This window comes from Mustela nigripes, chromosome 8 (genome assembly GCF_022355385.1).
Source record: "Mustela nigripes isolate SB6536 chromosome 8, MUSNIG.SB6536, whole genome shotgun sequence".
Lineage (NCBI taxonomy): Eukaryota > Metazoa > Chordata > Mammalia > Carnivora > Mustelidae > Mustela > Mustela nigripes.
In genome coordinates this window covers 33,371,948-33,397,628 of record NC_081564.1, presented here as the reverse complement: position 1 = coordinate 33,397,628, position 25,681 = coordinate 33,371,948, and the positions used below count along the sequence as shown (strand labels likewise).

Here is a 25,681-nt window from a genome sequence, read left to right as displayed (position 1 = left end):
ATGGTGAGGGCTTTAACTGTAAGCACTTATCTCGTTGTAAATGAAAGACCCATCAGGTCTTTGCTGCAAAGGTGGTAATTACTCTTTTTTTTTTTTTTTAAAGTTCATTTGGTTTTAGTTCCACCTCACAGGGAAACCAATCTGGTTGTCTATAAGAACGAGCATTTTAAACATTTTAAATTTTGCTGCTTTAATTATTGCTAAACTGGTGGCCTCGTCAAATTGGTACACAGACCTCTTGCACAGTGAGAGAAAGTGTGAGCTAATGTGACACAACTTGCCCTGCTTATTCATTCAGTGGCTGCTTGAGGGAGTGGGGAGGGCTGAGGGCTGAGACCATTTCGTGGCTCACGGCAGCCTTTGCAGACAGCAGCCCTCCTCCGCTTGGTTCTGACAGAATGTTGTGAATGATTGCTACTGCTTTTGGCAAGAATACCTTAAACATGTTGGATGGTTTTGACAAAAAAGAATTCCACCAGACATTGAACAACCGCATCCTGCTCACTGTAACCTTGCCACTTCCTCCTAGCCTGCTTAGTTGGTCTTCTAAGCTTGACCTTGGAAGGGGGCCGTGGCTGGGGGAGAGAGGAACAATATAGGGCAAAACTTGCTTTTTAAAAGATTTTCTTTATTCATTTGAAAGAGATAATGTGAGTGAGCACAAATGGCAGGAGGAGCACAGGGAGAGAGAAAAGCAGGGTCCCTGCAGATCAGGGATCCCCACTCCCACCCCTGAGGCAGGGTTCGATCCCAGGACCTGAGCCAAAGGCAGACGCTTAACTGACTGAGCCATCTAGGCATCCTGATAGGGCAAAACTTTTTAAGTGAAATGTTAACTGCTTTATTCCAGGAGTTTGGCAGAATATTAAATGCTTGGTTATTGCTGTTCTGGTGGTTTAGAAATAGAATATACATTCTAGAACAGACCCAGGCCACCAGAAAGTTTCTTTTGGGAAGAGCTCATGGGGCCACTCTTCTTTTATTTTATCACTTGTAAAATATTGCCTGAGACCTGTGTATTTGATTATGTCCTAGGTGTAGTCATCTTTTTTTTTTTTTTTAAGATTTCATTTATTTATTTGACAGAGAGATCACAAGTAGGCAGAGAGGCAGGCAGAGAGGTGAGGTGGAGCAGGCTCTCTGCCGAGCAGAGAGCCCGATGCGGGGCTTGATCCCAGGACACTGGGATCATGACCGGAGCCGAAGGCAGAGGCTTTAACCCACTGAGCCTCCCAGGCACCCCAGATGTAGTCATCTTAATACAGATTTCCAAACTCATGACTTCGTAGTATCAGATTGTGAATTGGATAGACTGCAGAAATAACAAACTCAGTGTTTTACAGTCCACCCCTTAGAAGAGTTATGCTCAAGCCATAGAATGCATAAGAAGCCGTTGGGAAGTTGCCCGAATACCTATTTCTGGGACTTGCCTAATGGGCCTTTCTGGTTCAGAATGGATCTTCTTTTCTAATGAGTCCAGAATAATCACGAAGACGGTGGTCTGTAGAACACACCTGAGAGATGAGTCCCTGAGAGAATTCATGGGCATCCTCTGAGGTTGTCTAGAGAAGGCTGAATTATGATTGCTCTGTGACCGACTATAGGAATCTTGAACGTTTGTCCTCATTTTGTCTTTGTTTTTAGCATCAACTTATGTGGTTGGTTTTTTTGTTTGTTTGTTTTTTTCTTTCAACTTAATGTGTTTAAGTTCTGGAAACTTCTTAGAGATTATGATTGTTCTGCATTTAAACTTCCATGAGCTCTTTGGAATACATGGTCATTCTGCCAACAGTGTGTGAGCATCACTTTTCCTCTCTGTGCTCTAACACTGCAGATACTAAACTTTTTCATCTTTGGCAATCTGATATATGAATCACGTGATCCTCATTTTCATGGGAAGTGTTTGAATTGTTAGCAGGACCAGGAAAACCAAGGTTGTCTAGTGCACAACTATTCTTCACCTATCTACAGATACTAACCAACTAGAAAATCAATCAAATCAATGTTAAAACCCACTTTATAATAGCAATACAAACCTCAAATACCTAGAAATAAGCTTTTCTGGTGTGTGTGTCCTTTTTAAATTTTGAAATATTTTAAATCCTAGGAATGAATTTAGCAAATAATGAGCAAGAACTATATAGATAAAACATACAAGCTGTGGTAGGACACAAAACATTTAAAGCAATGAAAAGGTATACTTTTCCTTGGATGGGAAAACTCAGTATTGTAAAAATGTCAGTTTGCTCTAAATTAAACCACAAATTCACTGAGATTCCACTCAAATTACCAAAAAGACATTTAAAAATAGTTTTACAAAATGATCCTAAAATTCATCTAGAAAAATAAACAGAGGGGCACCTGGGTTGGCTCATTTGGTTGAGCATCCGACTCTTCATGTCCGCTGAGGTCATGATCTTGGAGTCGTGATATTGAGACCCAGGTCAGGCTCCATACTGCGCAGAGTCTGCTTGGGATTCTTTCTCCTTGTCCCTCAGCCCTTTCCCCTGTTCTTTTCTCTAAAATCAATCAATCAATCTTTTAAAAAAATAATAATAAATAGGTAGAAATAGTAATGAAGGGACAAATCCCAACAGATATTGATATCTATTTTAATGATTGAGTAAGAAAACAATATAGCATTGTCACAGAATTGCACAGAAAATCATTGAATAGATGAGACAATCAAGAAACAGGGTGAAATACATAGAGAAATTTAGTATATGATAAAGATAATTTTTAAATAAGTATAAAAAGGGATAGTTCAATAAATGGTCTTGGGATAATTAACTAGCCATGGGGAAAATGAGAAAAAATAAATTGAAAGTGGGACGAGGATTTAAATGTAAAATAACAAAACCATAAAAGTTATAGAAAGCAGATGACTGTTAAAAATAATCTTGGAAGTTAGAATGAACTGTCTAATCATGACATAAAACTCAGAAAACATAGAGGAAAATAATAGAAAGTCTGACTACATAAAAACTTCCATGTGGCAAAGATCTGAACACAAAAGATAAGCTGAAGAAATGTGGAAAATATGTTACAAAGGACTAGGTTTCTTAATATGCAAAGAGCACTTACAAATAAATAAGAAAAAAAATTCAAATCATGTGAACCAAAGTAGTTAAAGAACATGCATAAAATGTCACAAAGTAAGATATATTCATGCTTATGAAAAGTTACCATTTTTAGGGGCACCTGGGTGGCTCAGTCATTAGGCATCTGCCTTTGGTTCAGGTCATGTTCCCGGGGTCCTGGAATCAAGCCCCACATCAGGCTCCCTGTTCAGTAGAAAGCCTGCTTCTCCCTCTCCCTCTCTCTATCCCCCTGCTTGTGTTCCCTCTCTCACTGTCTCTGTCTCTCTCTGTCAAATAAAAAAATAAAATCTTTAAAAAAAAAAAAAAGAAAAGAAAAGTTATTACTTTGAATACAAGTTACTCAGAATTAATGTCAGATTTTTTCATAGACAAAGACTTCAAAATACGAGGCAATTTAACTTTGGGGTAATTTATCAAAATTAATGTATTTAATGAGTTGGCTGATATAGCCTGTATTCACTCATTCTTCTGTGGAATAGCAATGACTGGCCCACAAGCCTTCTTGGACCATAAAATGAAGGGGTTGAGTCTCATAAACCTGTGAAGGACCTTCAGATTCTGAAACAGTTAGTCTGAGCCTCCTGTTCACTTGTTTCCTCCATCTGCATCATTTCCTCAGTCTTTCTGGGGGCATTCCGTAAGAAAATGGTGCCATGCCACCATCCTTGCTGATATAGCTTTGCAGAACTGATTAAAGAAACACTGATATCACACTGATTAAGTTCTGAGTATTGTTTTGAGCACTTTATAATATCAAATTTCTTAACATGTAGAATTGCTATAAAGCATTCATCCCATCTGGTAGAATCAGGGGCATAAGACCTGGGGCAGGGGAAGTACCGTGGGAATCACCTATCTCTATTGACTTCCAGGGGGAACCCATGGAACTGAACCTTCCTGATGAACCCCTAGGGGGGGACAGCATCATTCTGCCTTTAGTCTACCTTAAGCTTTGAATGCCCTCCCTCTCAGGTAGGGCTTCACGAATTCCTTCTTGGGGTGGTTGCCCTCCTCTTCCTCTGCCATCAATGGGGGAGGATCACGGAGAATTAAACACCTTTGAAATCAGAATGACTCAGCTGCCATGTTACCAGGTTACCTCTTGAACAACGAAACAAGGACCCTTGCTGGGCAGTGCAGCCGTTGAAAACTCTGGAGCCCACAAGAATGCTGTTTTGTGACCTCCTCCCCTATGGAGAGCCTCCCAGCGCTGTAGCCTGCTCCGGCCTCTGCCTGGGTCTGAGACACATGACAGGCCGCTGTGTGGGCCACGCCGAAGTATAAGCTGATTAACATCAGACCTGGGTTAAAAGAAGACTCCCCTTCTGTGTGTTTCCACCCTAAGCCTGAGCCATATTGCTCTCTCTCCCCATCACTCTGCTCTTGGTCCCGACCCTGACTCTGGTCTCTTCTGATGTCCCTTGAATTTAGTGTTTTCCTGGGGAAGGGATGGTAGCCTCCCCCGATGTCCGGCTTTCCCACTTTCTCTGCCTTTAATGTCTTCCGTTGGCTCTGCATCCTGGCCACTGTGCCTGCCTGTGGCTGCTTTCCGGTGGGGTGTAGGACGTCAGACAGTTGAGAAAGAAACCCTCGGGGGCGTCTGGGTGGCTCAGTGGGTTAAAGCCTCTGCCTTCAGCTCAGGTCATGGTCTCAGGGTCCTGGGATAGAGCCCTGCATCAGGCTCTCTGCTCAGCAGGGAGCCTGCTTTCTCCTCTCTCTCTCTGCCTGCCTTTCTGACTACCTGTACTCTCTGTCTATCAAATAAATAAATATTTTTTTTTAAAAGAAAGAAAGAAAGAAACCCTCGGTGACGCTGATATGTAAGGTAGGGGCTGAAGGGGCAGTTGTGGGAAGGGTGCCAAGGGAGAAGGATGCCCCATCTACACTTCTTGCACTTCCTGGCTGGTTGGCAGTAAGTCTTTTTTCTTTTTTTTTTTTTAAGATTTTATTTATTTGAGACAGAGAGAGAACGAGCAGGGGTTGGGGCAGAGGGAGAGGGAGAAGCAGAGTCCTTGCTGAGTAGGAAGCCTGACTAGGACTTCGATCCCAGGACCCTGGTTCATGACCTGAGCCAAAGACAGAGGCTTAACCGAGTCACCCAGGTGCCCCTGGCAGTTACTCTTCTGGGTTATTTCTGGGAGTCCAGAATTCTGTACACAGGTTGGTCTAGAAAGTCAAAAAACCGTTTTTCCCATCAAAATTGATTAGCTGTGTTTACGCTCTGGCTTGGGAAAATTAGTTTCAATCTACCTGTTCCAATGCCTAGCACAATGTCCAGTATATGGCAGACACTTGGTAAATGTTTGTTGAAAAAAAAAATGAACGAAAGCCATTAGATGCCATAGTCTCATGCAAGCCTAATGACAGAAGACCAGTGATGGCCTCCTTCTAGCTGTGGGTGGCGGGCCTACCCTGACATGCTGCTGGGGGCGTTCCCAGTGGTTTCTATTTTACCTGCAAGAGGTCCCAAGGAAGGAAATTCTCACCTTTTTAAGGCTCTTCCTTCAGACTAGTTGTGTGTAGTTGTGCCTGTTTGTTCCAATGATAATTTGCCGATGCCACCAGGCGTCTGGTGTTTAAATTCCGATAGTTACTACACGGAGTCAGCACAGATCCCACAGATTAAGGTCTCAGCCCTTCAGGACTGTCCCTCCCTCCACTTCAGATGCCAGATGAAGGTCTTGGGTATCCCCAAGTTAACCTCACTTCTTCCCAGCAGACTACCAGTTTGGGGGCTCTTAGGTCCCCTCCACAGAAGGTTTGATAGTTCAGTAGAACAGAGTTCTATGCACTCAGGAAAGCACTAGATTTAGGATTATAGGTTCCTCTAAAGAATACAAGTCAGGACCAGGCAAAGGGAAGAGATGCATAGAGCAAGGGGCTCCCAGCCCCTCCGTATGTTCACTGAGTCCAACCCTCCAAGCCCTGTGCTCAAGAGTTTTCACGGAGGTTTCCTTACTTAGTCATGATTAATTAAATCTCCAATTCTCCGGTCCCCAGGGTTGGAGAGTGGGGCTGAAAATTTCAACTCTCTAATCACGGGGTTGGGTCCTCTGGCAACCAATCCCTATCTGAAACTCAGGTTTGGCATATTGGAGCTCTTTACGAATAACAAAGGACACACCTATTACCTAGGTAACTTCGAATAACAAAGGACACACCTATTACCTAGGTAGCTTCATGGTTTCAGGAACTCTGTGCCAAGGAGCAAGGAGAAGGGAAATACCTATTTTTTTATACCACAGTAGAGGGAACCTGTTTTGACAGACTCAAGAGTGGTTGGTCCTTCTGATTTCAGTTCATTGTTAGAGGGACTTCCACTGGCCCTCCAGGCTGAGTAAGAACCTGTTCTTCAGAGGACGGGATATGCCCTTCCGTTGCCTCCGCCCCTGACTCCGGTGCCTTACAGTTTGAGGATCTTTCGAACCCCACATTTTTTCTGTCTATAAAGATCCAAAGAATGGCCTCTGGAATGTGGGTGCCAATTGGGTGTCAAGGTCTGATGGGAGCAAAGGGGGCAGAGCAAGAGGGTCTTAGACCCTGCCTCCAGCCCAGACTCACTGTGTCATTTTGGGAAAATAATTTATTTCATAAGACCGTCTCTAAACACGGAGGAAGTGTGAGGACATGCTTTTCTTATCTGTCCATTTCCGGGTGCAGCGTGTAGACTGTGAGACGGTGAGCCTCCCGCCCCCAGGCTTACAGTTATGCTAGGATGGACATTTTGGACTCTGTAGCAAGTGACTTTGTTCTTGCCTTAATTTTGGCAAAACCTATTTCACTCCTCTTTGTCTCACAAAGGGACTAAGGAGAGGTGAGCTAGGGAAGCATGTGACTGTAATCTGCTCTCAACCTGAGGGGTCTCCAAGGCCTCCTTGATGGCCAGACTCGCCCCTACCCCCCAGGCGTAGATTAGCAAGGCACACCCTGTCTTCCCTGAACCTCATTTGGGTAGAGATGAGCCCCACCCTTCTATCTGTGCTTTGATAAAGACTGCCGGGAAGAAATAAAAAGTAGGGTAACATGCCCAATTGAACGCTGAAATACACTTTTCTAGGGTGTTTCAAATGTAAAATTCATTGCCACCAAAAAACTCAAGTTTCTTTTTTTCCTCCCTTCAATCTTTGTGAGAGGCCTGTGGTTTGTCTGTTGGAAACAGTAGAGAGGGCAGCTTAAGAAGCATAGCTTTTCCCAGTGGGTCTTTGGAAAGAAAGATGATGGCGGTACAGATTGTAGCTGACAGAACTCAGGAGACTTCTTTTCTCTGGTTTGGAATCCTGGGGCCCCTGCCTTTACTATGGTAGCCTCTCCTCGAGCCCTTTTCCATCAAACTCCTGAAAAGTCCTCCTCTCATTTGATGTGGGTTCTATAATGAATTTAAATGCCAAGGATGGATTTCCCCAGTAACTTTATAATCCAGTTATAGCCTTTTTGGAGGCATTTGGAGGGCTGGAGAGAAGGGAAGGAGTTGGGAGGGGGATACAGTCTCTTTACCCCGCTCCCAGTTTTGATTTTCAGTCCGTCTTTCTGCTTTTCCTGTAGCCATCTGTCTAGGCCAGCGTTGTATTCTCCCCCGCCCACAGCCTTCGAGAGCTTCCAAATTCTTCGCCTCCCTCCCCACTCCTGTCTCTGTGGTGTACCGTTTTTCCCTAGAATGTGGGGCTGACCCTGTTGCCGTCTTGTTCTTTAGTGGCTGCTGGGCATGAGACAGGTGTCGGGGGTGTCTGCCGGCCTCTCTGCCGGCATTGCTGCTGGCGACCCCCTCCCTTCTCAGCTCCATACTGACCTTCTCTCCATTCTGACGCCGTATCATTCCGTTGTGAATCCGTATACTTCCTGTACTCTGTACACTTCCCGTACTTCTGTATACTTCCTGCACTTCTGTACACTTTCTGTACTCTGTATACTTCCTATACTTCTATAAACTACCTACATTCGTATACTTCTGTACACTTTCTGTGCTACTTGTGTACACTTCCTGTACATCTGTACACTTTCTGTACTTTTGTACACTTTCTGTACTTCTGTACCTTCCTGTACTTCTGTACTTTTGGTACTTCTGTACTTCCTGTCATTCCAAGTGCTTTATTGCCTTTATTATCCGCGTATTGCAAATGTTACAATGTTGTGAGTTAGAGTAACCATGGAAGTTTGTCTTTGCTCTCAAGGGTAGGTTCCAGAAGGCAGGGATTACTGTTTTCTCTAGCACCTACAAGAGAGACTGGCGTATAATAACCACTCAATAAATATTTGTTGAATAAATGACTAAACTTCTGGGGGAACAGGAACGGTGTCTTTTTAATCTTCAGAGCCACCACAGCATCTTCCTATTAAAAATAGGTCAGTAAATGTCTTTCTAGGTTATTCATTTAAATAGAGTTCATGCCCTAACATCTTTGCAGGAAGAGACTTTTACAGGCAAAAGTCCAGTTCGGTCCTATTGCGTCACAGCCTTTAGCTATAACCATGGTCATTTCCAGACATTCACATCCTGTTGCATATTCTCGCTGACATGTGAAAGACAAAATGCACAAAGTTCTGCAAGAGCATGTGTGTTGCAGGACTGTGCACATGTGTGTTCATGCACATACACACAGACAAGTTAAAAAAACGATGAGTCATTTTTTATGGGAAAAGAATTGAAATCAGCCCGAACTCTGCAAGCTGAAATGGATGTGGCCATCTTCCTAACGAGTTTTTCTAATGTTCTAGAATTCTTTCCTTCAGTGGAACCGGGCACAGCATTTTACATATGGAGGGTGGGGAAGGTCTTATAATTCCATGGATACCAGTGACCAGGTTTTAAACTTTCACCATTTTCACAAATACTAGCTCTCAGTATTTGCCAAGAGACCGAGTGGTTATTCAACAGGACTTAGATATAAGGAGCTGTTTCTGCATGAGCTTCCTGTTTGATTTTTTGGGGTTTTGTATTATACAAATGAGCATTCATTTCTGTCTGGGTGTGACCTCTTTTCTAGGGAAGTTCCCTTGAAGGACGCTAAGGAATATGCTGAATCCATAGGTGCTGTTGTGGTTGAAACAAGCGCGAAAAATGCTATTAATATCGAAGAGCTCTTTCAAGGAATCAGTAAGTACCTGAACTGCGTTTTTGGCTTTGCTTACGTTTGTATGCTTCTGAGAGTCACAGGATACAATCCCGGGGTGCCACCTAAGAGCTTTCCCTCTGTGGGACTCTGTCTGGTGCCATGGATATAGAACTTGGAGTCTGCACTTGTTACTCCTGACCTATGTATGGAGATTAGGAATCTCCATAGTTCTTGTGCCTTAACCTGTCGATTCTCTGTTTTATGAATCAAAATGAAATAAGTGTGTTGCAAAAGAAGTCATCATGATTAGAAAAGTGTATGTGGGGTTTTTTTTATTTTTTTAGATTTTATTTATCTATTTGACAGAGAGAGACATAGCGAGAGAGGGAACACAAGCAGGGGGAGTGGGAGAGGGAGAAGCAGGCCTCCCACTAAGCAGGGAGCCTGATGCAGGGCTCAATCTCAGGACTCTGGGATCATGACCTGCGCTGAAGGCAGACGCTTAATGACTGAGCCACCCAGGCGCCCCATGGTGTGTGTTTTGTAGCATGTTGTGTTAATATGTTGAGGGGGAGAGAAATACAACAGACAGTGATAAGGTGTAGGAAATTCAAGTCACGTGTTAAACGGAATGATTCTAGGTAAACAAAATAAAGGAAACTTTTGGTAATTCCTTTCGCCTGGTGGTCATCAAAAAAAATGAGTCTCCATCCCACAAGAACTGAAATTGGGAATTAGGCGGACAGTCAATTCTTCTCATTTCTAATTAGCCAGTTAATGGCAGGGAAGGTGGCCCCTTCTTTTGTCTCCTGTTCTGGGTCACATTATCATTCCCTTTCATTATGCTGTTCCCCATAAATAACCTTTATCTAGGACCTGTGCTCCAGCTGATGGCCAGATTTCCCCTTCACAACTTCTTTGGTAAAAATGTTCTGCATTGGGTCCCCTCAGAGAGCTTCTTGCTGCCCGCTGTCTTGGGAGACTGTCCTGGGATGTCCCCAGAGCATAACAGGGGACTTCACCCAAGTATCAACCTTTCCTGATGGGCTGGGACTCCGAGGCCTGGGGTACCCGCCTTAGGAAGAGTCGAATCCCTGAACAGTTGGCAGTTGTTCTCAAAGGTCTTATCTGGTTCCAGATAATTCCAGAAGGGAATTCCAGAGGGGAAACTGATGGTTTGATCTCTCTTCTGCCTGCGGTCATTGTTGGCGGGGCACTCAAAGTTAGAGGGGCTGTCACTTCCCAGAACTGATCTGATTTCCTTTTAACCGGTTTTGGTTCATTACACTAGGCTCCAAGAACACATAGCAGGGATTATTTTGTTTGTTTCTCTTGGCTTGATGGGGAATTTCACTTGGAGAGGGGGAACTCTGACATGGGCTACTTACATGATACAGAAATACACAAAAACACACACAGCCCCAGTCTTATTGTTCACTGGGGTCCACATTACCTTTTCTCCCACCCTCCTTCAGAGGCGTCGTGTTCCTGCTGTTATTGTACACTCGCAACAGAACGATGTTCTCCAAACTCATTGACCTTAGCAGTTGAACTCCAGAATGCTAGGCTGTCATTTTAGGTTGGAAACCCTGGATCCCCAGACTCCTGCTCCTTCCTGAAAATGGGCCGTGGCCACAATGCTCGACTGTGAAGGGACTGCTCAGCTGCCTGCCCTCTGTTTCTGTGGAACGCTGGGTGACATCTTAGAGCTTTTGTCCTGAACTCATTCCATTAACCTCATTTTCCCTCCTGTCAAACTCTTTTCCAGGGGCGTTCGGCTTTTCTGGTATGTTAGGCAAGTATTCAACATTTTGTTTTGATTAAAGGTTTTAATTAGTGAAGCCAGATAGCTCCTGAGGACTATGACATTGACCCCTTTCCTTCATGCAGCTCCTTATGCGTTCTGGAACCCTCTCCCCAGCACAAGCCCCTGGCAGGCAGGTGGTGCAGACGGCAGCGGCCAGGGAAGGAAGCACAGTGCTCTGCACCCTTGGAATTCGGCTTGAGGTTTCTGCCCGAGCTAGGAGACTTTCCAAGGTGTGCACAGATCATGATTAAAATAAAGGGGGAAATAGGAACCGTAAAGAAAAAAATAAGCCCAAGTGGCAAGTATTGATATCTTACCAGAAATATACCTCTTTGTATGGTGCATCTCTTCACCCACATGAGGTCTTTATGGCTCAAGGTGATGATGACATTGAGTAAGGAATTCCCAAGATCTTGGTGGTCTTCTTCACTGGAGAAAAAGCACATGTTTGCAGTGCCTGGGTGGCCCAGTTTGTTAAGGGTCTGCGTTCCGCTCCGGTAATGATCCCGGAGTCCCGGGATCGAGCCTCCCGCTCCCGGCTAAGCGGGGAATCTGCTTCTCCCTGTACACCTCCCCCAGTCATGGTCTCTCTCTCTCTCTCTCAAATAAACAGATAAAATCTTTAAAAAAAGAAAGAGAGAAAGAAAGAAAGAAAGAGCGAGCATGTGTTTTCTTTAAAGCACTGGGTAATTATGGCTTCAAATTATGGCTTCAAATAATTAATTCCTATATAAGCCATAGAGTAGATGTACCACCTCATCTTCTATGTCAAATAAACAATTATTTCTCTCGCATTATACACGGCCTGCCGCAAGACCTCTAGCCGCATGTATCCTGTAAGCGCTGGTGCCTCTTTACTCCTTCAGGTGAATTTCTTCAGAACAGTGTTGTAGCCTAATTACAGGTTAATTTAAAATGCAGTACCAAGTACACCTAAATACACTGCAGCAGACATTTCGTTTATTTTCCTTTTCCCTGTTCCTACTTGTATTACATGCGCTCCTCCCTGAGCTCAAAATAGAACGGGATATTGCTGACTTGTACACTCCCCAAAGCAATGTTCCAGAGACAAACGTGCCCAGGAGAAAAGATGCAATAAAAAAAAAAAAAAGTGGTGAGAATAAAGGCCCTTTGAAAAGGTATGCTTAAACAAAATTAATTCATACTGACTTGGAGGAAGAGACAGATGATTCTCTTCTATATTCCCAGAGTGTTCATAAACCAGAAAGAGACAACCATGTTTCCTAGGCATGAGTTAATGTACTTATGAACTGGAAATTGTTTAGCAACTATTATCTGTTTGTGAAGGCTGAAGCTACCTTGTAAAGGATTTGGGTACTGCCCTGTTTTGGGGGGTGGGGAGCTGGGCACAGCCTGTCCTCATGTGGTGTCCTCTAGTTGGCATTCCTCCACGTACCCTTTTCCCAATCCTGGTTTTGGAGCTCCTTTTCCCCGCTGTCTATGGCTCGTTCTCCTCCATGCATTTCTCCCCAAGGTTGTTCCTTTCTCTTTCTTGAGATCTTATACCTTTATTTGGAACATTGATGCTTTCCTCCTTGAGCTGAAAGATAAAGAACTATTCTTGGCCAAGAAAATTTTGATACATTTGAGCATTTGGACTAGTGTATGAAAGCGCAAAGATACTCTGTTGCTATTTGCTCTTGATGGTGTTACATATCAAAACCAAACTCCTGATAGTTTTCCTTGTGAAACTCCTCTCTCTGCTGGACTCTGGTCTTGGCAGGTGGGGTTCGGAGGTCTCGTGTCTGCTCCCCATCACGCTTCTTCTTTACCTCCTCCATCACACATCTGCTGTCTCAGACCCTGAATGTGATTCTCCTCCTTCCTCCCGGCCAATCACAATTCCTTGAAGGGTGCAGTTCCTATCTTTTTCCTTATGGAAATGTCATTGGCCCCAACTCTTTGGGTGGCTCCCAAGGTTCCTTATGGCTTCCCCATCATTCTGACATTTGAACACATTTAAATGATGAAATTAAATGAACATGTTAAATGAATACTTCAAATGGTTCTCCAGATGCTTTAGGTGTATACCTACAACAAGGTCTCTGTGAGCAGATCTTACTGTCATATTCTCTGTAATGCTAAGATGAGTAAATAGGATAGGGCTGAATTCAGATTTTTGAGTTTGGATCTTCATCCTCCCTAATAATGTGCCAGAGGCAATATTTCAGTGTGACTGCTAGATCAAGAGAAATGCAGCTGTCCTACTATGGGAACTTAATGATGGATGATCCCAGTCCATTGGACAGGCCTGGCACCTCTTCATACATGTGTTTAATAAACACATCCTGTACTCATCTGTGGGTCAGGTGCCTTGCTAGACACCGAGGACACCAAGATGAACAAAGCTGGCCGTCAAGGCCGGAGACAGCCTATCGGCACAGAGTAGACTGTGCATGTATAATTACACATTGTTATAAATGCTTTGAAGCAAAAGAACAGGACCATGGGGATAGTGACAGGTGGGGGGATGTCGCTCCCCAGGCAGGGCGCTGTTGCTCTCGTGCAGAAGGAGGGAGGGTGGGATGGGGTGGAGGAACGTGGACGTGAATTTCAGAAATCTTTTGGAAGTGGAATCAGGAACACAGGAAACAGGCAGGGCGTGGGGACCGAGGGAGAGAGTGGTACAAGCCAATCCTCGTTCTCTAGGTCCCCTTTCCTGGCCCATGAAGGCTATCTTGGGGCTGCATCTGAAGGGAACCTACCAGACTGCATTCTGGAGTGTGAGAAGCACAGGTTTGGGTTTGTGGATTTTAATTTTCCAACTTAAATACCGTTTGGGTTTTTTTTAAAAACCTCTCCCTAAGAGCAAAAAGAAATGGAGCTGCAGGCTTACCAGAAAAAAGTCTGTTTTGGGGTGGGACCTCTGCCAGACAGCTGTGCTTTTGTTCCAGTTAATTTGAATGCTGACTATGGAGAAGAGAATACAGGGCTTTCTTCTGAAAATCACATCTGGAGACACTGTGGACATTAAACTAGGTTTTTTTGTTTGTTGGTAGTTTGGGAACAAGGTGAGAGATATTTTTTCAAGTGAGTATAATTAGGTACAAGCGTATTGGTTTGGAAAAATTAGACTAGAGTGTTCCTACGACAGGCAGAAAGTTACGACTTGTGGGCAGGGATCAGCTCTTGTTTTATAATTCTTTGCACAGTGTTAGCTTTGTTAAGTGCCCTGGATTTTGACAATTCTCCAGTAGTTACTTTTTGTTTGGAGAAGATTTAGAAACAAAACGAAGTGTTTGCAAATTTTATAGTAGTGCAGTTAGCTGTCAAATGAAAGTAGGTTTAGCTAAGCCACCAAGGGACAGGAAGGACAAAGACAAAGCCTGTCTACTTTCTGACACTGAAAAAGTTAATTTAGGGACTACAATAAAAAGGATGTCCATGAAATAATGTCATTTTCAGAATAGGTACAAGTGGGATATCAAAAGCCCTAAACCGGGCGCCTGGGTGGCTCAGTGGGTTGAGCCGCTGCCTTCGGCTCGGGTCATGATCTCAGGGTCCTGGGATCGAGTCCCGCATCAGGCTCTCTGCTCAGCAGGGAGCCTGCTTCCTTCTCTCTCTCTGCCTGCCTCTCAGTGTACTTGTAATTTCTCTCTGTCAAATAAATAAATAAAAATCTTAAAAAAAAAAAAAAAAAAAAGCCCTAAACCTACGTATCTTTTATCCCAATGGTTCCAAAGCAGAAATTGATCGGGTGTGCAAAATGTAGCAGGAATGTTTAGCACACAGCACAGCTCTCATTCTGTCCCATTGTTGCAATTGCTTAAAGGTTTATTAACTCATTTTGTGCACCATTTTTTGCTGAGAAATAAGCACCGTTATCATCCCTATTTTACATAAGGGGAAGCTGACGCATGAAGAGGTTTGTCTAGGTCACAGAGCTGGTAAGTGAGTAGCCTGTATTAGAAGCCTGGCAGGACGCTCTGGAATTTCTAGTCTGTCTCACTGCCCATTGCCTATGGCAGCTTATGGTAACGTTATTCATGATAGTAAAAACAAAAAACAAAACAAAACAAGAAAAAAACAGGAAATGACTTAATGGTCCAAAAGTTGGGAAATGGTTTTTTAAAAAAGCCATGCTCTCACCACTATAAACTAGTGTTTAAAAACAATGATGTAAATCTGTATTCCTGACGTGGAAAGGTAAATGGCTGACTGTGAAACAGGAGTTACGGACTGGTTTGTAGAGTATCTTGATTTTGTAAAAATATGCACCATATAATATATATTGGCAAATAATACATTCTTCCGGGCGAAGGTTGGAAGGATACATAATACACTTAGAATGTTAACAGTGGTTGTTTCGTGGTGGTGAAGTTCCAGGGAACTAAAAAACAAAAACAGGCTTTATTTTGGAAAATTTTAAAAATGCACACCAGTAAACCAAATAACCCAGAGAACCAGCACGCACACATAAACAGGCTGTTTCATCTCTATGCCGCACTCCCCCTCACCCCCCACCAGAATCATTTCGAAGGGAATTCCAGACATGATTTCATCTGTAAATGTTTTCAGAGTGTAGCTTTTTTACATTATATGTTAATAAAATACAACCCAATTAAAAAAGAATGTAATGTTTTTTATGTAGCAACAATTTCATTATTACTTTAGTAATAATAATGCTGTTATCCTATCAATATCACCAAATAGTCAGTGTTCAAATTTCCAAATGTCTCGTTTGCCCTAAATGGTTTCTCTGTTTGCGTTTTACCGTTTGAATCAGGATGCAAATGAATTCTGCACACAGTGATCAGTGGATATGTCTCTTAAGCCTCTCCTAAGCCAGAGAGTCCCTCTCCATCTTGCTCCCTTTGTTCCCTCACGTAATTTCTTTATTCAAGAAATGAGATCAGTCTGTTGCCTAACACAGTATGGACTTTGCTGGGTGGGTTCCCGGGTGGCTCAGTAGTATTTCAGTGCATAAGGAAAAATGTGTTAATTCGTTCACTTAACATTTGGGGTGTTTTCAGCTTTTGGCAATTATAAGTAAGTTTGCTGTGAACATTCACATACGAGTCTGTGTGGATAACTACCTCGGCGTGGAATGGCTGGCTTATCTACTTGGTAATGTTTAACGTTTTAAGGGACTGCAAATAGTTTTCCAAAGTGTTTTCGGCATTTTATATTGCTGTCACAAATGTGGGAGAACTCTAGTAGCTTCACATCCTCGTCAGCACTTGTTTTGGTCAGTTGATAAAATTGCAGTCATTCAGATGGGGTTTTGGTGGTATCTCCTTGTAATTTTAATGTTCATCTTCCTGGTGACTAATAATGTCTGCTTTTTTATATGCTTATGTGCAATTCCTGTGTCTCATTTGGCAAAATGTTGTTTCAAATTTTGCCTGTTTTGTGTTGAGTTGTTTGCTTTCGTATTATCAAATTTTTTATATATTCTGGATACATGTGTTTTTATCAGATATTTGTTTTTTTCGAGTATTTTCTCTCAGGCTGTGACTTGCCTTTTCATTTTCTTGACAATGTCTTTTGAAGAGCAGAAGTTCTTAATTTTGAAGAAATCTGTCTTGTTAGATTTTCCCCTTATGGCGAGTGTTTTTTGTGTCTTATAATTTTTAAATGTTAAAATAGAAAAATGAAAGGGACATATCCATTCAAGGGAATATTATACAACAATAAAAAGAAATGAGCTGTCAGGCCATGAAAGGACATAGTATAACATTAAATGTGTATTGCTAAGCGAAAGAAGCCAATCAAAAAAGACTATGTTACATTATATGATCCCAACTATGAGACATTCTAGAAAAGGCAAATTTAGAGGGATGGTGGAAAAGTCAGTGGTCACCAGAGGCTCATCGTAGGAAGGAGGGAGGGATGAATCGGGGAGCACAGAGGATTTTTAGGGCAGTGAAACTCTTCTGTATGGTGTTGTAATGGAGGATGCCTAATATTATACATTTTATCAAAATCCAAATGATATACAACACCCAAGAATGAGCCCTAATATAAACTAAGGACTTCTGTTCATAATAATCGATGATGGCTTATCACTCGTAATGAATCTTCCACAGCTGTGCTAGTCATTAAAACAGGGGATGTTGGGGATGAGGATATTAGGAGCTCTCTGTACTTTGTGCTCAACTTTTTCTGTAAACCTACAACTGCTCCATAAATAGATAAATAAATAAAGCCTATTCATTTAAAAAGAAAAATGAAAGAGATGCCCTTGAACAGTAAGGTTCAGTAATGATTTTAGAGTAACTTGAGCCCGTCCATATTGAAGACCTCTGGCATTTGGGACTAACAGCCCGTGGTGACCTCCCCATTCTTTCCTCTCCGTGGGCATCACCATGCCTTCAGCAACCTAGGCTTTGATCTTTGCTTTTCTTTGTCCCTCTCTTTGCTTTATCTGTCTTTCTGTCAGGTGTCTTCCATAGTCCTTCCCATCTTTGTTTTCTGCTTCTCTTCCTGGCGTCCATCCAGATCAAGGCTTTCCTTGTCCCTGATGGACTTCCTGCAGGCCTCGTAGCATCATTCATTCTGTGTCTCCTAAGCCATTCTGGTCCCAAAAGGAATGCTAGCTCATTTCTCAGGTCTAGACTCTAATGTTCAAGGTCATCTACTAATTCCAGTATTATCTCCTCTACAGCAGCGAAAGGACAGTTCAGGGAATGACTCAAGTGGCATGCCCGGCCTCCTGTCCCCACTCCTGTTCTGTACTCTAAGGGCAGTGTTCCCTGATTGTGAGCCACTGCCGTGTTCCACAGAAAACCTCCCCTACCCGCAAATGAAGAAGCTTAAAGGCCATTATCAGGAGTAAATACTGCCAAGTCCTATTGGTCAGTTTACTAATTGGGATGGTTCAGAAAATCGGGATCAAGAAATAAAGTTACACAGTAACTACCACGCTTCTGATGCCCAACGGAAGGTAGCTGAGCCGAGTAAATCCAGACCTGCAGGGAAAGGGGAGAGGAGTCCGAACAGTAGAAATCTCAGGGAGGCCTCCAGGCTCACACGGGGAATGGCCCATCCTCCACACAAGGAAAAAGAACAGCTGCAGCCAAGCTTGCTGTTTTATTTTTGTTGTGTGTGGAAGCACGACAGCCCTCGGTCCAGAGCCATGATCAAATTTATAGGCTTGGAATTTTTTTTTTCACATATTGCATTCCCAAGGCATCATTTATAAAACCTGCTTTTTCTCAAGGCTGTCAACTTTGAGGAAAACTGAATTTCAAAAAAAAAAAGTCCTTTAACTTTTCCCAAGCAGAATCTTACACAATCCCAACCTTATTAAAATAAACACCCTAACCTTGGATTTCGACCCCAGGATGACTTGTTATGGAGATTGTGTACTCAAGGGATAGTTTGTAAGAATAGAAACCTGCAGAAAATAATGCCCAGAGCCTTTCAGATGTTTGTGTGTGTGTGTGTGTGTGTGTGTGTGTGTGTGTGTGTGTATTTGTCCTATTCTGTGCCTCTGTAATTAATACAGATTCAATTGTGTGATCGCCTTAGTACAAAACGCCTTGGCCATTTTCCAGAACCATTCCTTTGTCTAAGTACACTTAACCTCTCTGTGAGTTCCAAATAACTCAGATCACAAGATCAGGGCTTGTTGTGTTTTCACAGCACTGTTGGCTTCCTTCTGGTTTAAAGGTGCTTGCCTCATTGTTACGACCGGCCTTCCTCCACCTCTGCCTTAAAGTGGAAGAGTTTCCTTTCTCCTCACTTTGAAGTGGGGATCCCAGGTTGTGCTTTGTAGAAGAGTAGGATGGGTCCCCATCCTAGTACCTGAACCCTTGTCCCCAGGCAAACTCCACTTGAGACACTCCCAGGACCTGTTCATCATTGATGATTCCTTCCATCTTGGTGAGAGCTGCAGATGATATGGCAAAGTGGCTGTCTGGTGACTTTCTCATAGTCTTTTTATCAGTGAGGAAAGGCCATCTTAGAGATACTGAGTAGCGTGTCCAAGTTCACTAAACTGCAACACTGATTCTCAGATCTCAGAACCCTTGTACTAGAGGAGAAAAACAAAGTCTAAAGAAACTGCTGTAACTCCCTCTTTGAGAAACACATTGTTCTAATAAGTGAGATTTTGAATATTCTGAAGAGAAACAGGACTGATCTGGTGTCACCAAGAAGCCAGATTTGAAAACTGATTCAAAAACATGGCTAACAGTTTAAAACAAATAAGAAAGGAGTCTTCGCGAGGCCTGACTTGGGTCTACTGGATCTTGCAACCTAAATATGGTATTCCTTATTGTCCACAGAGGAGATACATGGGAGGCTGGAAAGAGGGAAGAGACCGCACGGCAAGGAGGGTTGCTGACATTCCCATTGTGCTTTCCATGTCCTCTTGATTTCTAGATTTTCACTTGACCTTTGTGACTTCAGTGTGTATTGTATGCAGAAGCATTTGGTGTATTTGGCATACGTTTCCTAGGAAAGATCTTACCACATGAAGCATGGAGAATGAGTCACAGATAAGAGGGAGAAAGGCATAATGTTCTTCCACAAACTCTTTTTTTAAAAATTTTATTTATTTATTTTTTGAGAGAGAGGGTGCGCACAAGCAGGTGGAGTGGCAGAGCGGAAGGGAGAAGCAGGCTTTCCGCCGAGCAGGGAGCCTGACGTGGGGCTCCATCCCAGAATCCTGGGATCATGACCTGAGCCAAAGGAAGATGCTTAACTGACTGAGCCACCCAGGCACCCCACTCTTTGGCTAACTCTAGAGCTAACACCACAATAAGAGCACAAAGTGGATGTTAGTATAGGATGTTGATTTTGAAATTGTCAAAACTACCTATCAGTGGACAGTACTTGTCTTTGTTAACTAGGGCCACATCAGAATTATAATTTTGTCCCAGAGCATTTCGGAGGCAAAAGCCAAAGACCCTGTTGGAGCAGCTAACACAGTCAGGAGACACCTGAGGTCTTACAGATTTAAATACTGATATAGTGTTACACCGTCATCCCTCCAAAACACAGCCCCTGCTCTGGAGGAGTAAGTAAAACTTGATTGGCAAGATGAAACCTAAATAAATCAGCACTGGTAGTCATTCCAAGCTCCCCTCTCTATTCATTGCTTAAGATTGACAAGAAGAGGCATTTTGTTTACTTCCTTTTAATTATGACTAATAAAAAAAATGCAGCATGTCCAAAAGAGGAAAGTACCTGTACTTCCGTTCTCATTTGATTCTGGGTCAGGACTGAACTGCTTTGAGAACGATGAGTGACAGCTCTGCTTAGCTTTTCACTTCCCAATAGTGGCCCGAATAGTGGCTTCAGAAATTGTTATAACCCTCTCATCTGCTTTATCATCAAATGAAGAGCTCTACCATTAATTTTGGATTTTGGGTAATCGCCAATGACCTTAACCTCTATGCCTGAGCTTTGATGAGTTCCTATGGCACCCAAGGTACACAGTGTACCATACCTTTGTCATTAACTATTTCTGCCCCTGGGGAAGATGTACCTCTCCCGGGATGATTTGACTATTGGTATAGTCTGGTGGTAACCTCCACCTGCACTGAAGGTCTTTGTTTTTGGAACTAATTTCCCTTCCATTTCTAATGACTGGTTACTTAGTAAACTGATACACCGATGAGCTGATTTTAACAACCTTTATATTAGAGCCAGTGTTGCATGTCTTTTTATGGGGGGTAGAAATGCAGCAGAGAGAGCAGACATGGTCCAGTGGGAAGGACATGGGCTTTGGGATCCATCAGAAAATCAAGATAATCCAAGAACCACGGGTGCCATTTTGCTGTGGACATGACCTACAGGCTATGACCTGAGCTCTCTGAGACTTAGTCAAATGACGACAGCAGAAACCATCACACTGACCTCACAGCCTTATGTGAAGAGAGTGCCCGGGAACATCTTTGAAAACTGTGAGGTCCTAAACACATATTCGTTACTTCCAGATCCCACTGCCTTTTCCAAAGAAAGCTTTTTTTGAGATAAAACTCACCTACTGTCCATTTCATCCATTTGAAGTGTCCAATTCCATGGTTTTTAGTACATTTACAGAGCTGTTCATCAACACAGTTTTAGAATATCTCTATCATCTCAGAAACCATGTACCTTTTAGCTCCCCCTTCTCTACCCCGTAGGCTTGCCTTCTTAATTTGTACTTTGTGTTTATTTACGGAGACTCTAGGACAATTTTTTAAATTACATTAAAAAAAAAATAAGCTGACTCGTGCACGGCAGGATGGGGAATGAGGAGCTACTTGTTCACAAATGGTATTACTGGGAAGATTATAGCTTTATTTGAAGAAGCAGAAAGATGAGTCCTCATGGTTACCACGGAAGCCCTGAGGCCATGAAGCAGCTCACGGCACTGGTAGCACCAGTGCCAACCCTTGGGAGGTAGTATCTGGACTGATGCTGATGAACAAAAGGTGGGTGGGGACTTCCCCTTTACTTAGGAGCGTGAGGTTCCAAATCCAGAGAAATTTGTGGTCAGGAAGCTGCTTTTACTTTACCTTCACTTTCCAAACAGAAGCTTGACTTCAGGCCTCAGAGCAAGGCAGGAAGGAGGGATGGTGGGAGGGAAGGATGAGGGAAAAGAGCCATTCCTGGCCCCTCCCACTTCCTGTATCACCCAGACTTTCAGTGGAGGTGTTGAAGCAGGGTGACAGTCTATATGTGGTGTCGACTGGAAAAAAGGAAATCAATACTGGCCTCCTCTTTGTTCCAGGTCGCCAGATCCCACCCTTGGACCCCCATGAGAATGGAAACAACGGAGCAATCAAACTTGGGAAGCAAACCACGCAAGCCGGCCGGCGGTGCTGCTGACCCAGGGGCCATGGTCCGCTGTGCTTGAAGAAGCCAGAGTCGACCTCCCATTCTCGGCGGCCTGGCACCCCACGTAGGGAGAAGAGAGATGCTGGCTTGGCATCCTGGAAGACCTGCCACGATGGGGCAGGGAATGTCCCTGGAAAAGGCTTTTAGAACACTCCAGAAAAATCTGCCATACTGTCACAAAATGGCCTTTGGTACATGAAATGCACATGAGAGGGAACAGATGTTAGGTAATAAGTATAGTTGAGTTTTTTGTTGTTGTTACAAACCTTAAGCTACTTTTCAATTTGTAGAGCAGTCTCACTGGCTTATCTGTGTGTGGGATTCTGAGGTGGCCTTTCCCTCTGACTTCCTGGGTTCCTCAGCCCAGTTCTGGCAAATTACCCGGTGCCACTGCCTCTGTTACCTGGCCAGCCTTCACTGAAAGGGTCATTTCATTTCATTTACTTTTCAGTGGAGTGTAATTGAATCATCACTCAAGCTAGACACTTGAGCCATTATGAAAAGCAGAGAAAGATGTATTAGAAACTGTTGTCTACATCTTTGACTTCTACTTGATGCCTGTTTTTCTACATTTTGGTCATATATAAACAAACAAACCAGATCTGACTAAAATATTTCATGCAATTTGGGGCTTGGGAGGCCCAGTTTGAAAGAGTCATTTGAGTAGTTACTGTATAAATGGTGACAGATGTAGGGTATAAATATTTTTCCAGAAACTGCCTGGGATACATCATCTCCAGAGTTATAAATTCCCACTCTCTTACAGAAGGTTAATTCACAGAGTAGGGTTTTACTAAGACAGTATGTCATGGTGTCATATCTAGGGGCAAAATTAACCGGAGGGTGTATGAATCTAAATCATAGGGCAAACTTCTAATATCCATCAGTAGGTTACAGGAAAACCAGCCGGAAGAAGCAATGGCACCTTAAGATTCGAGACACCCCCATCCCACCCCCACCCCTGGCAAATTGCAAAACTGAAGAGAGTGTTTTAGAAGATGCCAAGCTTGGGCAGCTGGCGTTAGGGCTCACCAGAGGTCCAACCCTGGAATGCCTGTTAGCTGCATGTAGACTTCCAGAAAACCTTCCGTTCTAGATTCCCCATCTGCTCAATTAATTAAAGGTGTCTGAATCTAATGGAAGGAAAAGGAAAGAACACACAGAAGGGGATAAAAGCTATTTCCACTAGAAATCCAAATCTTATTACCACTCTAACTTCCGTAAATACCTGGGATCAAAATGCAGTTGGTTTCCTAGTAGGGCTTATACTGGGGGGAAATTCCTAAAGGATATTTGGATCTGTGCCTCCTGTGAGGACTAGGAAACTATCAAGACTGGCTGGTCTCAGGAATGGTTAATCAGGCAGTGTGGGAACAGGGCCAGATGGTACCTTTTTTGCTAGGAACATTCAAGGCCCAGCAAACATTAATAGAAAACCTATAACACAAAAGCCTGGGAAGAGATGGTGAGCCGACAAAAGACCTCAAGACCCCAGTAACTCAGTGTGATTCTCTCGAGGCTGTGCCCACCCTGCCCTTGATGGGTAGGAACACTGAGATGGCTATCAAGGAAAAGCTGGGGTCTTTGAGAGAGTCACAGCCAAGTTGACCCTCATTTATGGGGACTGCGATCAAGAAAACAGGTGGAAATCACAGATTTAGGGATTGTTCTTTTCTTTCTAGAAAAATTCAAGAGTATGTTGTCAATCGGATATCTCCACTGCTCCACTCAGCTTGCTAGAATAGTCTGACAATCGTAGGATGTGCGGGCCAGAAACACTTATTTTTGGTTCAAGAGTGCCTCTTAGCTCTTTAAGACACTCAAAAACTCGAACAAGTGGCATTTGGAAAGTCTTGGCAGAGTCTTTTCCGGGCTTTTTTAGGGTTCTCCCCACATTGTCAACTTCACTAGCAGCCAGCATGATGCTGCTTATAGGCCAAGGGATGATCATGCCTCTTCTGAAAGTTAAAAAATTGGGGCTGCAAATAGAATGACCTCTTTGCGAGGGACATGAAGCCTCATTGTGGAAGCTTTCCTCATCCGGCTGTCCCTGAGAACCTGGGCCTCTCTCTAGATAGCCACTCAGGATGCCCAGCTAGGGCAGGCCACGTCCCCGCAAGGTTCCCAGCCCTGGGCGGGGTCCTTAGTGACTGCATCTTGCCTGCAAGAGCTGATACTAATCACATGTTGGGAGCAACCTGCGAATAAGCCCGAGGTCTTATTTCAGGATCTCATTGAGGCTGTGAAACACTCTTTTACCTTTCCATACTGCCTTAACTCTTCCAGCCAGTCAGATGACAATATGTTTATAATCACTACTCAGAGCAACTGGGGAAAAGAGAACACAGCACTTGGGCACACATGCATTCATAAAAACGTGGAGTCTCCTCTTCAGATAGACGCTTCGGTCTCATCTGCGAGGAAGCTTCCTTCCTTCCTTTATATTGCCTTGCAGTTACCTCCTGGCTGTTCTGATCGTTGTTGAACTCCAACCACATAATACCACATAAAGGCCTGGAAATGACTGTTGCTCCAGAATGTCAAGTAGTTTCATGTGATGTAAATCCTTCCCATTATTTTCCAACCTTTGCTTTTTTGCCCCTCCGTTCTCTTTCTTTCCACGCACGTGTATATGTGTAAATAGGATTTTGTATTTGTGACACCGACATGTAATGCATTTCACTGGCTGAGCCTAGCTCGTGCCTATGTGATGTGCAGCGTAGGCCTGGGTTCTCCTGGGGGTCATTTCCCCGTGGGAACCCCTACGGTGGCGCTGGAGTCACACGCACGCATTTTAGGTCGGTACGTAATTGACTTGCCATTTTATACTTGAAATGGTGCATTAGGGTGCTGAGATGACATTACTTTGCAGACTATAGAAGGTTGAAGACCTGAAACTATTTCAGCCAACGGAAGGGCTGTGCCCCAAGGAGAACTGAATTCATGGGCCGAGGGAGGTTTGGATGATGGGAACAATTCCTTTATGGTCAAGGACTATGGCGTATGAGGGCTGAAGCCGAGCTCCTCTTATGGGACTCCACTCGCTGCAATGCTCGCAGCCAGCTGAATTTCAAGCTAGCTTAGAAACTAAAGGGCTCTGAGCTGTATTCAGATCCATTCAGCATCAAGTCTACTTTTTCAGCCATCCTTGTTGAAAGCAGACCCAGGGATCCAATGTCCGTGCTTTGTCGCGAAAACCGTTCCTTTCTCTCGTATTTCTATAAAGGGCTTCTGGCTGGGCTGGACCCAGTTCTCACGTATAGAAGACGCTGCTGCAGACAATTAGGACCTTTCCACCTTGTATTCTATAGCAAGGCGCTGCCCTCAACATCACCCCATTGTGTATGTTATTTGGGGTTTAACACACACTGATTTGTACTAATAAATATTGTAAGTTTCACCAAGTTGGTCTTTTTCTTATAATGTTCAGAGGATCATTTTTTTTTTAAATCACAGTTACTCAGAATAAAGCAAGGTGATCCCCCAGAGATATTTATACATACGGACTACATACAGAGATACATGTGGGGCTGTTCCCTGGCGCTGTTTGCAAAAGCAAAATGCCTTCCCCTAAGGAAACCAGTAATAAAATGTGGCACAGCCACATGATGAAAACCATAGGGTAATTAAAACGAATGCAGGATCTCTCGTGCACCACCGACGTATCTCAAAACACGCAGGGGTACATACTGCCCACTCTCAAGGGAGCTACTCTCCTAGTGGCCTGTGTGAATGGAACCTCAGGAGCTATGCAGTGCACAGCCTGAGCAACAGAGCTGTGGCCTGAATGAGCGAATAAAACAAGTTGAAGAAGTACAGAAGCACACACATTTACACAAAAACAATCATGTATGTTGTTGAACGTGAGTGTGTAAAAGGTGGAATTAGAAGGCAAAACATCAACTTCCATGATAGCGCTCACCTCTGGG

General features: G+C 43.5%; 1 protein-coding gene across 1 annotated transcript in view; it reads left to right on the top strand.

Annotated features, from left to right (window-relative positions):
* Window positions 1–25,152, top strand: part of RAB31 (RAB31, member RAS oncogene family) — a 126,918-nt gene extending 101,766 nt beyond the window's left edge. Inside the window, exons 6-7 of the mRNA XM_059409182.1 lie at window positions 9,083–9,192; window positions 21,646–25,152. Coding sequence (XP_059265165.1) covers window positions 9,083–9,192; window positions 21,646–21,743 — 208 coding nt within the window. The 3' untranslated portion in view covers window positions 21,744–25,152. The remainder of the gene's footprint in view (window positions 1–9,082; window positions 9,193–21,645) is intronic.
* The last annotated feature ends 529 nt before the right edge of the window (window positions 25,153–25,681 follow it).